The sequence below is a fragment of the Emys orbicularis genome, chromosome 5 (genome assembly GCF_028017835.1).
Source record: "Emys orbicularis isolate rEmyOrb1 chromosome 5, rEmyOrb1.hap1, whole genome shotgun sequence".
Taxonomy (NCBI): Eukaryota; Metazoa; Chordata; order Testudines; family Emydidae; genus Emys; species Emys orbicularis.
The window spans coordinates 41,799,130-41,812,930 of record NC_088687.1 but is presented as its reverse complement, the minus strand read 5'-3'; the positions used below and the strand labels follow the sequence as shown (position 1 = coordinate 41,812,930).

General features: G+C 44.9%; 1 protein-coding gene across 1 annotated transcript; it reads right to left on the bottom strand.

The window, feature by feature from the left end:
• Positions 1–7,553: 7,553 nt before the first annotated feature.
• Positions 7,554–13,549, bottom strand: RPL7L1 (ribosomal protein L7 like 1). The gene is made up of 7 exons (XM_065404929.1): positions 13,491–13,549; positions 13,034–13,142; positions 11,678–11,841; positions 11,341–11,478; positions 10,940–11,049; positions 9,970–10,182; positions 7,554–9,568 (listed from the first exon to the last, which is right to left on the bottom strand). Exons 1-6 carry the CDS (start codon positions 13,547–13,549, stop codon positions 9,974–9,976), a joined length of 789 nt encoding a protein of 262 aa, XP_065261001.1. The 3' UTR covers positions 7,554–9,568; positions 9,970–9,973.
• Positions 13,550–13,801: the final 252 nt, after the last annotated feature.

Here is a 13,801-nt window from a genome sequence, read left to right as displayed (position 1 = left end):
TGCTGAAAGGAATAACTCAAAATTCAGTATTAATCCAAAGTTTAATCATTCTTATATTGCTGTTGAAACAGTCAGAAGGCCAGCTCAGGTTTACAATGGTTTTGCTAAGTATAACTAGAAATATGAAATGAAAATAAGGTATGCATACAGTTGAGGTGATTCTGAGCTCTGGCATAGAGAAAAAACTTAAAATATTTTTCTGGTGAAGATTTGGGACTTCTGTCAAACAAAAAAACTGATTTTATAATATAACTAGAAGTTAGAGATGGAAAAAACCTATCAGGTTACCTATTAACCCCTCCCTATACCAGAACAGGGCTATTCCTCAGTATTTTTTCTGGGTTACACATACTACATTTTCTATTCTGTGTAGTCCTAACTTTAAACATCCCAAGTAGTGAAAACACTGCTTTCATTGTAAGATTACTCATTACTTAAATTTCTGCTGGTATCTCTCTCTCTAAATAAGCCTCTTAAAATGTCGTGTTGATACCATGTGCAATGTGGCTGAGTTAGGGTTACTGCAGAAAATCCTTGCTTTCCCTGTCTTTTGGTTTTATATTTGTAACCCTATTGCATTAAAGTAGGGTTCCTTTACATTCCTTGTAGTTTTATTATTACATGAAAAACAAAACCACACAGCTCTGCTACTGTACCTTGTTTATTTTCCACTAGAGGTCATCAAAGCTGTAAAGTTTAACAGAAGGGAATTCCTGAGGAAATCTGGGTGGCTGCAATGGGTAAACAGTTTTTGCTTTTCCAGTTTTATATTATTCACTTATCAGCTATTTCATGTAGATATTCAAAATTTCTGCCTCTTCAGAAAATGTTAACTGGGGGCTTTTAAGTGCTGAATTATATCTTAAATAGAGTTCAAACAAGCATAAAAATTATCAGTCATGGAAAGATTTCCAGAGGGAAGAGATTGAAAGACTGGGACTGTAGGTTAGAGAGAGGCCATAATAGAGGTATACAGATAATGATGGGCATAGAGAAGGTACAGAGGGCCTCTTTCATAATACAAAGATATCCACAAATTTAAAAAACACAAAATAACTGATAAAATGAAACTCTCTTTACAGGAGAGAATAATTATCTTGTAGAACTTATTACCACAAGGTACTATTGATGCCAAAAGTTTAGAATTTAGAAAAAGCATTACACAGTATATGATAAAAGTTATTGTAGGATTACAGAAAATTAGGAATATACTTACTCATACTTCAGGAGGTAAATTTAACACTTAGTGGGAGCTGGACAGAAAGAGCAGCTAGAAACAGGTTAATCGATGGATGGTTTCTGGGGCATCCAGTGACAGCCACTTTGAGACAGAACATTAAAACAAACAAACTGTCCCTGATCTGTCCCCTGGTAATTCCTATTTGAAATCATTTGGGCAGTTTTTTCATGTATCACCACTTAAGTAATTTTTCAAACAAGGTCGTGGGGAAACAGTGCTGTGGAAAATTGAATTTTTCCCAAGGGATATTGTTCATATAAATGCAATAATTTATAACTGCTTGTAGAAGCTAAAAATCTAAATACTAAGGGTGACTTGAGTGCCTGGTACTAATGAGGACATTGATACAATAATAATAAGACATATTATAGCAACTTGAAATGATAATCAATGGGATACTGTAATACGAATGTACAAAATATATAGGAACGACTGAGTAGGTTGTTCTGAGGGGGAATGTGGTACTATAAGTGAAAGAAAGCATAGAGTCAGAAAAAATCCTAAGTGAATCAAACTGTAGCACAATCTCTATGGAAAGAAATTTCATGTTTGAATAATAAGAATGTAACAGTAGGAATATACTACTGACTACCTGATCAGACTGGTGATGGCGATTGTGGAATACTCAGGGAGATTACAGAGCCTACAAAACTAGAAAACCAGGATGGGATGCACAGATAAAACGTCAACACCATTAATGACTTTCTTGGAGCAGCTAGTCCTGGAACTCCCAAAAGGAGAGGCAATTCTTGATTTAGTCTTAAGTGGTACACAGAATCTGGTCCAAGAGGTGATAGGGTTGCCAACTTTGTAATATTTAAAAATTGGACACTCTCCAGCAGGACTACCAGAACCTCCCCACCTCTTTCCCCCCTGAGGCCCTGCCCCACATTCGCTCCTCTTCCTACCCACCCCCATGTCTCTCACTGCTTCTCCCCACAACCCCTCTTTCTGCCCAGGTCAGGAGGACACGCCTGCAGAGCCGGGAGCTGTAGCGTGTCCCCCCCCACACACACACATATACAGGTAGGAGACAGCCCTGGCTGAGTGAGGGCTGAAGCAGGTGAGGACCAGGCACCTCCCTGCCTCCAGTAACTGGACTTTGGGTGTCCAGTCAGTACTACTGACTGAGCATTAGGGCTGGGGCAGGTGTGGGAAGGGGTGCAGCTGGGGGTGTGGGCTCTGGGTTGGTGCTGGGGATGAGAGGTTTGGGGTGCAGGAGGGTGCTCCGGGCTGAGATTGAGGGGTTTGGAGAGTGGGAGGGGGATCAGGGCTGGGGCACGGGGAGAGGCTCAGGGATGCAGGCTCTGAGCAGCGCTTACCTCAAGCAGCTCCCAGAAGCAGTGGCATGTTCCTTCTCCGGCTCCTATGCTTGGAACGGCCCCCGACCCTGCTAGCGCCAGAGTGGGACCATGGGCTGCTTCCAGGAGCCCTGTGGTGCGGCCCCCAACCCAGCGCCCAGGCTGGAGCGCCAGAGCAGGGCTGAGCTGCATGGTGCGGCCCCCGACCCAGTGCCCTGGCTGGAGCGGGACCGGGCCGCATAGTATGGCCCCAGACCCTGCGGGAGCTTGCGAGCTGGCTTAAAACGGCTTGCAGGCCATAGTTTGCCCACCCCGTGCTATATGCTAAAGGATCACTCAAGGAAAAAAAGGTCATTGCGGAGAAGCTAAATGAATACTTTGCATCAGTCTCCCTCACATCCTCTGCAGTGAAGATTGATATACCTGAAACATCCTTTCTGGGTGACAAATCTGAGGAACTGTCGCAGACTGAGGTTTTGGAACAAATTGATAAGACAGTAATAAGTCACTGGAACCAGATGGTATTCACCCAGGAGTGCTGAAGGAACTCAAAAGTGAAACTGAAGAACTATCATCTGTGGCATGTTTCAGAGTAGCAGCCGTGTTAGTCTGTATCCGCAAAAAGAACAGGAGTACTTGTGGCACCTTAGAGAGACCAACAAATTTATTTGAGCATAAGCTTTCGTGTGCTACAACCCACTTCATCGGATGCATGCAGTGGAAAATACAGTAGGAAGATATATATATATAAATCTATCTATATATACACACACACACAGAGAGAGAACATGAAACAATGGGTGTACCATACACACTATAAGGAGAGTGATCAATTACGGTGAGCTATTATCAGCAGGAGAGGAAAAAGAACTGTTTGTAGTGGTAATGAAAATGGCCCATTTCCATCTGTGGCATGTAACCTACTGCTTAAATCAGCCTCTGTATCAGATGAGTGGAAAATAGCTAATGTGACACTGATTTTTTTAAAAAAGGCTCCAGAAGCAATCCTGACAATTACAGGCCGGTAAGCCTAACTTCAGTACCAGGCAAATTGGTGGAAACTATAATAAAGAATAGAATTATCTGACACATGGATGAACATGATATCAGGGAAGAGCTGACAGCTTTTTTAAAGGGAAATCATGCCTCGCCAGTCTATTAGAATTCTTTTAGGGTGTCAACAAGCACATGGACAAGGGTGATCCAGTTGATAGTGTACTGAGACTTTCAGAAAGCCTTTGACAAGATCCCACACCAAAGGCTCTTAAACAAAGTCAGCAGTCATGGGATAAGAAGGAAGGTCCTCCCATGGAGCAATAACTGATTAAAAGATAGGAAACAAAGGGGAGGAATAAATGGTCAGTTTTCAGAATGGAGAGAGGTAAATAGCAGGGTCCCCTAAGTATCTGTACTGGACTAGTGCTGTTCAATGTATTCATAAATGATTTGGGAAAGGGGGTGAACAGTGAGGCGATCACATTTGCAGACAATACAAAATTACTCAAGATAGTTAAGACAAAAGTTGACTACAAAGAACTCTCACAAAACTGGATGAGTGGGCATCAAAATGGCTGATTGCACTCATCAACATTGAATTCTAAGTAATGCACATTGGAAAACAAAAACTATGCATATTAAATAATGCATATAAAATAAATTAGCTGTTACTACTCAAAGATCCTGGAGTCATTGTGGATAGTTCTCTGAAAACATCTGCTCAGTTGCAGCAGCAGTCACAACAGCCAACAGAATATTAGAAACCAAAGGGATAGAGAAGACAGAAAATATAATGCCACTATATATAAAGCCCTGGTACATCCACACCTTGAGTACTGTGTGCACTTCTGGTCACCCCATCTCAAAAAATGTATTAGAATTGGAAAAAGTATAGAGAAGGGCAACAAAAATGATTAGGGGTATGGAACAACTTCCATATGAGGAGAGATTAAAAAGACTGGGACTTTAAAAAGACTTTAAACCATGTGTAATATTTACAAAGGTACACTCACCAGAGGTCCCCTGTGTGCCCACAGGGTCTTGGGTGAGTTCAGGGGTTACTGGTTCCAGGTCCAGGGTGATAAACATATCCTGGCTGTTGGGGAAACCGGTTTCTCCGCTTCCTTGCTGCTGTGAGCTATCTATATTATCTCCATCCTCATCTTCCTCGTACCCCGAACCCGCTTCCCTGTGTGATTCTCCAGTGAGGGACTCCTAGCACACGGTTGGGGTAGTGGTGGCTGCACCCCCTAGTATGGCATGCAGCTCCGCGTAGAAGCGGCATGTTTGCGGCTCAGCCCCGGACCTTCCGTTTGCTTCTCTGGATTTGTGGTAGGCTTGCCTTAGCTCCTTAATTTTCACGCGGCACTGCTGTGCGTCCCTGTTATGGCCTCTGTCCTTCATGGCCTTGGAGACCTTTTCTAATATTTTGCCATTTCGTTTACTGCTTCGGAGTTCGGCCAGCACAGATTCATCTCCCCATATGGCGAGCAGATCCCGTACCTCCCGTTCGGTCCAGGCTGGAGCTCTTTTGCGATCCTGGGACTCCATCACGGTTACCTGTGCTGATGAGCTCTGCGTGGTCACCTGTGCTCTCCACACTGAGCAAACAGGAAATGAAATTCAAACTTTCACGGGGCTTTTCCTGTCTACCTGGCCAGTGCATCTGAGTTGAGAGTGCTGTCCAGAGCGGTCACAATGAAGCACTCTGGGATAGCTCCCGGAGGCCAATAACGTCGAATTCCGTCCACACTAACCCAATTCCGACCCCCTAAGGCCGATTTTATCGCTAATCCCCTCGTCGGAGGTGGAGTAAAGAAACCGGTTTAAAGGGCCCTTTAAGTCGAAAGAAAGGGCTTCATCGTGTGAACGTGTCCAGGCTAAATTCAAATTAACGCGGCTAAAGTCGACCTAAACTCGTAGTGTAGACCAGGCCTTAGAGATAACTATAGGGGGACATAACAAGAGACCTATAAAATCATGAATGGTGTAGAGAAAGTAAATAAGGCAGTGTTATTTACCTCTTCACATAAGTACCAGGGCTCACCCAATGAAATTAATAGGCAGCAGGTTTAAAACAAACAAACAAGTACTTCACATAACACACAATCAACCTGTGGAACTTATTGCCAGGGGATATTGTGATGCCCAAAAATGTAGTTGGGTTCAAAAAAGAGTTAGATAAATTCATAGAGGATGGATCCATCAATGGCTATTAGCCAAGATGGTCAGGGATGCGACCTCATGCACTGGATGTCCCTAAACCTTTGACTGCCAGAAGTCAAGTGGAGTGGACGAGGGGATGGATCACTTGATAATTGCCATGTTCCATTCATCCCCTCTGAAGCATCTTGTGCTGGCACTGTTGGAAGACAGGATATTGAGCTAGATGGGCCATTGGTCTGACCAAGTATGGACAACATTCTTTTAATCCAGGAGTTCTCAAACTGGGGGTTGGGAGGTTATTACATGGGGGGCGGGGTCGCAAGCCATCAACCTCCACCCCAATCCCCGCTTTGCCTCCAGCATTTATAGTTATGTTAAATATATTAAGTGTTTTTAAATTTATAAGGGGGGTTGTACTCAGAGACTTGCTATGTGAAAGAGGTCACCAGTAAAAAAGTTTGAGAGCCACTGTTTTAATCCATGTTGGTTCTGGCAGCTGCTAGTCATGCTTGGGGAGCATATCTCCTGTGCCTTGTAACTGCAGGAAGATTCAAACCTGGACCCCACAGTTTGTAGGCAAAGAAGCTCTATCACTTGAGACAAAAAAATAAGGGCCCACCCCCACACACAGGCACACCCAAACTCAATTTGGTCAGCTTGTCTCTGCTGACAATTACTCTTTGCATTCTTTAGATGCTGTGGCAGTTCTTTTACACAGTGGTTCTCTCTCCTTCATATAAAGTAACTGAGTCACAATGAATCCTGTCATGTTTCAATGCTCAAAACTACATATATACATGTAAATGAAAATAGTTTTCTACTAGGAAATTAGCCAGATTGAGCATAAATTCTCAAGCTGTTTTATTTTAGCCCGATACTTTGTTATGGGTCTTCCAACTACTGCCAGCCTGGTTTGGAAGTTAGTAGATATTCACCAGCTGGATTTCTCACTCTGTCTACTGATGTCTAATTAATTTGTCTACAGAATGAGACAGCTTCAATAGTTACCACTAAAACAAATCTGACTTGGGGAACCTCTCTCTTTTATAAGGCTTTGGCATACCTGTTTGCATGAAGTTTAGGTTCTGAATTCATCACAACATTTATGCTGTGATTGGATCTGATCCTCGTGTATACACTGCATTCTAAGGAAAGTATGATGTTAGTCTGCAGTGACCCACTGGTTGAATCAGAGTCCCATTGATTGACCTGTGGCTGAGAATATGGAGGATCAAGCTGTATTGAAATACAGAGTAAAATCTGAATGCTGGATTAGATCTTGTTAATTACATATGATCTAAAAAATCAGATTCTCGCTTGGTTTCTCCGTTGGAGTTCTCTACGTGTGTGGTATAAATATGCATTGCTCTAGACTAAGAATTTTACTGAAAATCTTATAGTCCAAGAAAAAGCCAGATAACCTCTTAAAGGTGATTTGCAAAGCTTTTCTGCATTTTTGTTCACTTTACAATACGCGTGGTCTAAGAAGATCCACTTCTGCTTGATTTTTGTCAAACACCCTGCTTTCATGATTTAAAAATGAATGAAGTAGATTCAATACTTGCGCTAGGGAATCCCAAAACAGAGGTTCTTAGGTTCAGCTCCCTGCTTTCATCACTGCTGTTTGCATAATAAGCAGATGCAAAAAACATTGCCCTGTCTCACTTTTTAATACATTACTGCCTCTGACCCAAAGGTGGGAGGCAAAAAGCCTCAGACTAAGGGCATGTCTACACTAGAAAGCTGCAATGCTTTAACTGATATAATTTTAAACCAATGTAGATAAATCAGTGCAAAAAGGCTGCATGGACACTTACTTTGATTTAAACCAGGTTTATTTTGTTTTATCCTAAACTGATAAACCACTCAATGTAAAAGAACATCCACCCAGGGATTTGCATCAGTTTAAAAACTAATTTAAGATAAACTCCTGCAAATTCCCCATGTGGACATGTTTAGAGCAATTAACATTATAAGCTTACTAATTTAACACATCCATGAGGTTTCTGATGGAACTATTTAACAGAAAATGAAGTTACAAGTGGCTAAGGCCTACGTCATGTGTGGAAGAAGAAATAAGAAAAAGAATTTTTTTTTAAAGAGGAGTTACATGATGTATGACAGTAATAGAAAAATTCAAAAGCTTTACAGACTTCAAGTAAAGGAAATTTGCATTACAGGAGTAAAGCATACCGTAAAAAAAGGTCCAAAATTTCTTCACTTGTTTTTATGCATCCATAGCAATACTCCAGTGTTTTTATCCATAGATCTCAAATATAACTGTTCTCATTTTACAGATTGGGAAACTGAGACAGAGAGGAGCCAACTTACCCAAGACCACAAAGAAAGTCAGAGATGGGAGAAAACACAATTCTCCTTACTCTGAGTCTAGTGTACGCTGACCCATGCTGTTCCCCAAGATCTTGCAAGACTTAAGTCAAACCCAAGTGTTGACGGACACTTACTGTCCAATACAAATCTTCAATAAGATCTGCACAAGAACTGTTTTCTATTAGATGAGAAAAAATGAACGCATCCACTTTAAGAGGAATTGAAAACAGATGTACTACCAATATCACTTCATGTTCAGCCTATGACAAATCTATCCATGCCCTAACATTTGTTCCCAAAGTTATGTGAAAAGATCATTTTTACTGAAGTGCAGTGGTCTCTTCCCTCCTCTTTTCACACACTCTAAGAACACCATTCGCTCCCCTTCCAAATGGGTCAGGTTGGCAACTGCAGCAGCAAGACATGCTCAGAAGCACTTCCTTTGCAAATGACTGCAAGACAGCATAGATACTCCTCTCCAAGGAGTGTAATCCCACTTAGTTTCATACTGCAATCAGAGCACCACTTTCCAATTTCTTCTGCCACTACTAGTTAGGTTTAGGGATAGTCAATTCTCATGTTCAGTACAGACAGAAGCTCGGTTTTACCAAAGAAAACTGCCCTCCTGAATTCCTCTCTCCTGCTTGTTGATTTATTACACATACACTAACCTCAATCTACAGCAGAGTTTGATAATTTATTTGAAAGTCACTGAGTAAGAAAGGACTTTACAGCTTTAATCAATGAGGTAAAGGTCAAATAAGATTTCCTTTCAGGGAAATGGTGAGTCCCTGTAAAGTCTGATTTAGGAGAATCTAAAAGGCATCCTGTGATCAAGCAGCAGCAGATCACCACTTTTGCAGGGGGCTAAACATGGTCTGCTTACTTCAGAATATTTCTAGAACATCTATTAGTTTGTTTAGTGCTAGCAGCTTGCCCAGCAACAGTGACTGAGGGATGTATTTACAATACACTCCTCAGCCTTAACTGTGCATCAGGAAGGATAAACATCTTACCAGGTGACTGTGATACTAAGGGAAATTTGTAGCTGGAGGAAAGTGCAGATCACTAGAGACAAACTGATTCTATTTGGGAGTGCTGAATCACAAGATCCTCAGGCACAAGTCAGCTGCAATGAAGGATTAAATAATGGTGGGGGAACCCCACCCCATCTTCCAAACCCCTTGTTTGCAGGTACAAGTTCATTCCAAAGGACAGATCCTTCAAAAGAAAGATGGTGTAAAACCAACAATAGTAAAAATTTGTTTTAGTGATGTCTGTTTCATCAGATGTACAGGAAAGCTCTGCTCCCCGGAAGTTCAAGTCACTTTTTGCTCACATTGGATAGCAATCTGACTTCTTCCTGGAGAAGGAACAGTACTAAATCCATCTCCCTCAGGCATGATTTCTCCTTGAAGGCAGAAGAAGTTAGCAGACAGGAGATGTAATGTCACATTGCTCAGTTCCAACAGTCTGCAAGAACAAACGTTCAGCATGGCGCAGGAGACAAAAACCTAAAATCCTCATATGGACCCTAGATGACAAGGAGGAAAAGAGATTTATCAGCTTTGTTAAGAACATGACAAGTACAAAAAGTGTCTGGCTTCTAAGGAAGAGTTCAGTGAGACTGCTGATGTCTAAAGGAAAATACAGTGGCAAACCTAAGAAATATCAATCCAGTGCTGTCTTATTTATATGGTGCCCAGAAGAGTTGTAAGTGCTTTGCTTGCAAGCTAAATATCCCCACATTGACAAACTGCTAGCTTTTCACTCCAAGAGCTTCAATTACCCACTGCTATGACAGTCATTTCTGTACAATCAATAGTCAAGTATGAGGCCAGCACAAGATATTTTTAAGAAATAGATGGTATGAATAATTTGCAGAACCCACAGCAATCAACACCATGGTACATGAAAGAAATAACCACTCCGCACCTGACTAGTTCAGCTGACGTATGAGCTTGTTGATTCCCTCGCCTCGGTACCCAGGTTCACCTATCTCCTTGAGGAAACCCACTTTGTTACGTGCAGCATGGCGAGCAACAGAGAGATGAAATGGCCATAAGAAATTAGTGATTTCTCGGAAATGCTGCCCAGCTGAATAAATTTCATGAATAAGATCTTCCAGGCAAATGACATCAAACTTCCCTGGGGGAGGAAGGGCATAAATAAATAAAATAAATAAGGAGATGCACAACTATAAAATCCTTCTGCACCTCACCAGACTACCCTCACATTTCCACACGGATATTTCCATCTTCTCTCAATGAGTCGCAGTCTCCCCATATATCGCAAACCATTTAAGTTATAGACCCCCCCACCTAAATTCCTTGTAAGCTGCACAGCAGCCTATTTAGTGCCACACAGGTGCTCAATGAACTCGCCCGGGGACCAGCTGGGGGAGGGGCACCCCTCCCCCGGCCCCCAACGTGCTGCTGTTGGGGCAACCCAGACCTGCCGCGGCCAGGGCGCCCCTCCACATGGCCCAGACCCGCTGGGGCCAGGGAAGGGGCGCCTATCTTGCAGCCCCAGCCCCAAAGCTGCTGCAGGGAGATAGAGCTGGGGGAGTCCTCTCTCCCCCCACTGTAGCCCCGGAGCACTCTCCTGCACCCCAAACCTCTCATCCCTGGCTTCACCCCAGAGCCCACACCCCCAGTCAGAGCCCTTACACCGCTGTATGCCAACCCTCTGCCCCAACCCTGAGCCCCTCCCACACTCAGAACCCCTTAGCCCCATCCTCACCACATGAATTTTGTTATGTACACCAATATGAAGGTCATCTGTCACACATCACCTCCATATTGGTGCACATAACAAAATTCATTCTGCATATGGATGGGAAAAATTAGAGGGAACACTGGTCCCCAATTTCCTCAGTTCACTGCCTTTAGGTCCTCTTCCTCACCTAGATGCTCCTCTATCAGAGTGTTGTCTGTCAAAGGGACCTTCTTCTTGTTGATCTTTGCTTGACCTCGTTTCAGGATGAGCTCTCGTACAGATTTCAGATTGGGATGTCTGTACAAAATCAAATACCTGGTTGTTACTGCGGGAGGTATTAACAGTGCAGCACAGAGTTAACCAAGGGGATCTCTTACATCACTGTCATGTCACAGAATAAGAAGTGCTAGTATTTGAAGCATATTTATAGAAAAGGGTCCCAACACCTTTTTTAGATATCAAGACACCAAAGTTGTGAACTGAATAGAAAGAGCTAACTAACCAAGAGGAAAATAACTACATAAAAAAGCCACTATGAATAATATTTACAGTTTACCACTGTATTATGAAAATCAGAGGATTACTCACCCCCATGCTACATAGGGCTCCACAGTGCGCAGCATCTTCAGTGACGCTGGAGTCAGTTTAATGAATGTGCCACTGAAAATCTTCCTCAACCGCAGCATCTCTATCACCCTCCGCACCCTTGGACTCACCCCTTTAATCCTGAATTAGAGAAACCACACTGGTAAGAGTACTTCTCCCACCCAGGCATCACCCCATGATCACTTGTAGGGGGCTGAATCTTGATAACCCCCGCCTTTTCTTTTCCACTGCAGCAAGTGTAGACCAGGAAATGAGCCTGGGCAAGTACAGGGAAAACCAGCAAAAGGAAGGAAATGGTATCAAAGAAGAAGTTCCTTACTCTGCAATCCGTACAACAAAGGCCAACTTCTGTCCCTGAGGTAGAACCATTTGGCCAGGCTTCTGTTCCATGCGCTTCAACCGGACCTCATCTCTATGTTTGCGCCGTGAATCTCGAACAAATGTCTCAATACGTTTAAACTGTATCTGCTTCCCCTTCTGGTGCTAAATACAGAAAGATGAGAGATGATCAGCTCTCTCAGAAGGTGTATATGAAAGAAAGGGCCAGCGGCGGGGGGGCCGACCCCCCCCCCCCCCCGCTGGCCTTGCGGCCATCGGCGGCTACTTCCAGGGCGCAGCATGGTCCGTGGTGCCAGGACAGGCAAGAAACCTGCCTTAGCACCCCCGCTGACCAGGAGCCACCTGGGGTAACCCTGTGCCCCAGCCCTGAGCGCTCCTCCCTCCCCAATACACCTCCGTCGCAGGCATCAACCATTTTCTTGAACTGGGTCGCCAGAAAAAAAAGTTTGAAAATCACTGCTCTAATCAAGCACTCGTTCTCTGTCCCAATTAATAATTATTTCATACAAAGTAAGAACAGCTTCAACAGGAGAGACTGAGATAGCCACTCCAGAAAACCCACTAGCTGGAAATTATGGCACTCACCTGGAAGATGAAATATCTGGAGTTCAATTCCCTGACCCAAATCAGGCAGATAGAGGTACTGACCCTGGATTTCCCACATCCTGGGCAAGTGCTCTAACTACTGCACATGGGGGTGCAGAAGAGAAAGATATCACTCCCTCCTCTATTTTTCCTTGAGAAATGATTGCTTAGGCTTGTAACTCCAGGAGAGGGGTCATGATTGCTAATCCCGAGCAGAGACTGGCCCAGATTTAGGAGCCTAAGGAAGGTGCTTAAGTCCCTTTGACTTCTGGGGCTTCTGTGCAACCTATGAGCTCTCTATAGACCACAGGTAACTAGTCCATAAACCACAATGTGGGAACCAAACATGTTTTCTGCAACACTTCTTTGTCCAGTGTAGACAGGTTTTGGCTGGCAATTCAGCTTGGTAAACTACAAATAAAATCCTCAGGCCACGGATACACGTAGCAATTACAACAGCCACCCCCCGCTCCCTTACAGCAATCCCTTATCCTGTGCGTTAGAAACGGTGCCTCCTCCCACATCTACACTCTCCATGGCAACCCCACCCCCCAACTATTAAACTACAGAAACGCTCAGAGCCTTTTCCATAGGCAATAGCCCATACAAGTGCCTCCCCAGCCTCGCATGGGGACACTCCTGCAGAATGTGCTTTAGAAGCCTCCACCTCCGGGGCGAGCTGCAGAGGCATGAGCAAAGGAGCAGCTGCCCCGGGGAGAGCGCAGGGTGCCTGCAGTCACAGGGCTCGTACCTTCCTCTTGTCCAACAGCGCCTGCTTTGCCTGGGTGGCCTTGAGGGCCTGATACGCCTTCCTCTTCTTCAGCAAGTTCTCCGGCACCAGCGGGATCTTCCTTTTGGGTCTAACGCAAGAGAACACGGCAAGCGAGACCCGTCACGCCCCCGGCCCTGCCGCCGCATCAGCGCCGGACCCGGCAGAGCTTCCTCACGGGCCCCTCCCGCTGCGCCTGGCCTGGCCCGTGCCGTCCAGTCCCGCGCTCAGCGCCAGGCAGATACGGGACTGCCCGCGGGAACCCACCACGCCGCGCGCACGTGCGTCCCCTCCCGCCGCCCCAACGGCACATAGACCCCCTCCCCCCACCGGCGGCTTCTCGGTAGCGCTGCGGGGCCCTCCCATCCCCGGGGCCGCCCTCCCCGGGGATGGAAACGGATCCTCCCTGCCAGCCCCCGCTCGCAAATTAACCACTCACTCCGGCTCCGCCATGTTTCCTTCTCCGCCTGGGTCTGGAGTCATGCCACTAGTGCGCATGCGGCTATTTTACCAACGAGCGCCGCACACGCAGAGAGGAGCCGCCATCACTGCGCATGCGTCCGTCAACCGCCGCCAGCAGCCTATCTATCTCCCCCGGAAGCATAGACGCTGTCTCTATGGTTTGGCTATGACTTCCAGCTCTGTGCTTGTGGGCTTGGGAGTGGAGTGGGTTGGTTGTTGAGGTTAGGGTGACCAGCTGTCCCGATTTTGGGGTCTTTTTCTTATATAGGCTCCTATTACCCCCACCCC

Bases quoted from the DNA above. Each gene is read 5' to 3' on its own strand.
- RPL7L1 (XM_065404929.1), bottom strand. From the start codon at position 13,549: ATGCGCACTAGTGGCATGACTCCAGACCCAGGCGGAGAAGGAAACATG. The intron at 11,842-13,033 runs GTACGAGCCCTG...TTCTGTATTTAG, and splicing joins CGCTGTTGGACAAGAGGAAG to CACCAGAAGGGGAAGCAGAT. The intron at 11,050-11,340 runs GTGAGTAATCCT...GATTTTGTACAG, and splicing joins GAGCCCTATGTAGCATGGGG to ACATCCCAATCTGAAATCTG.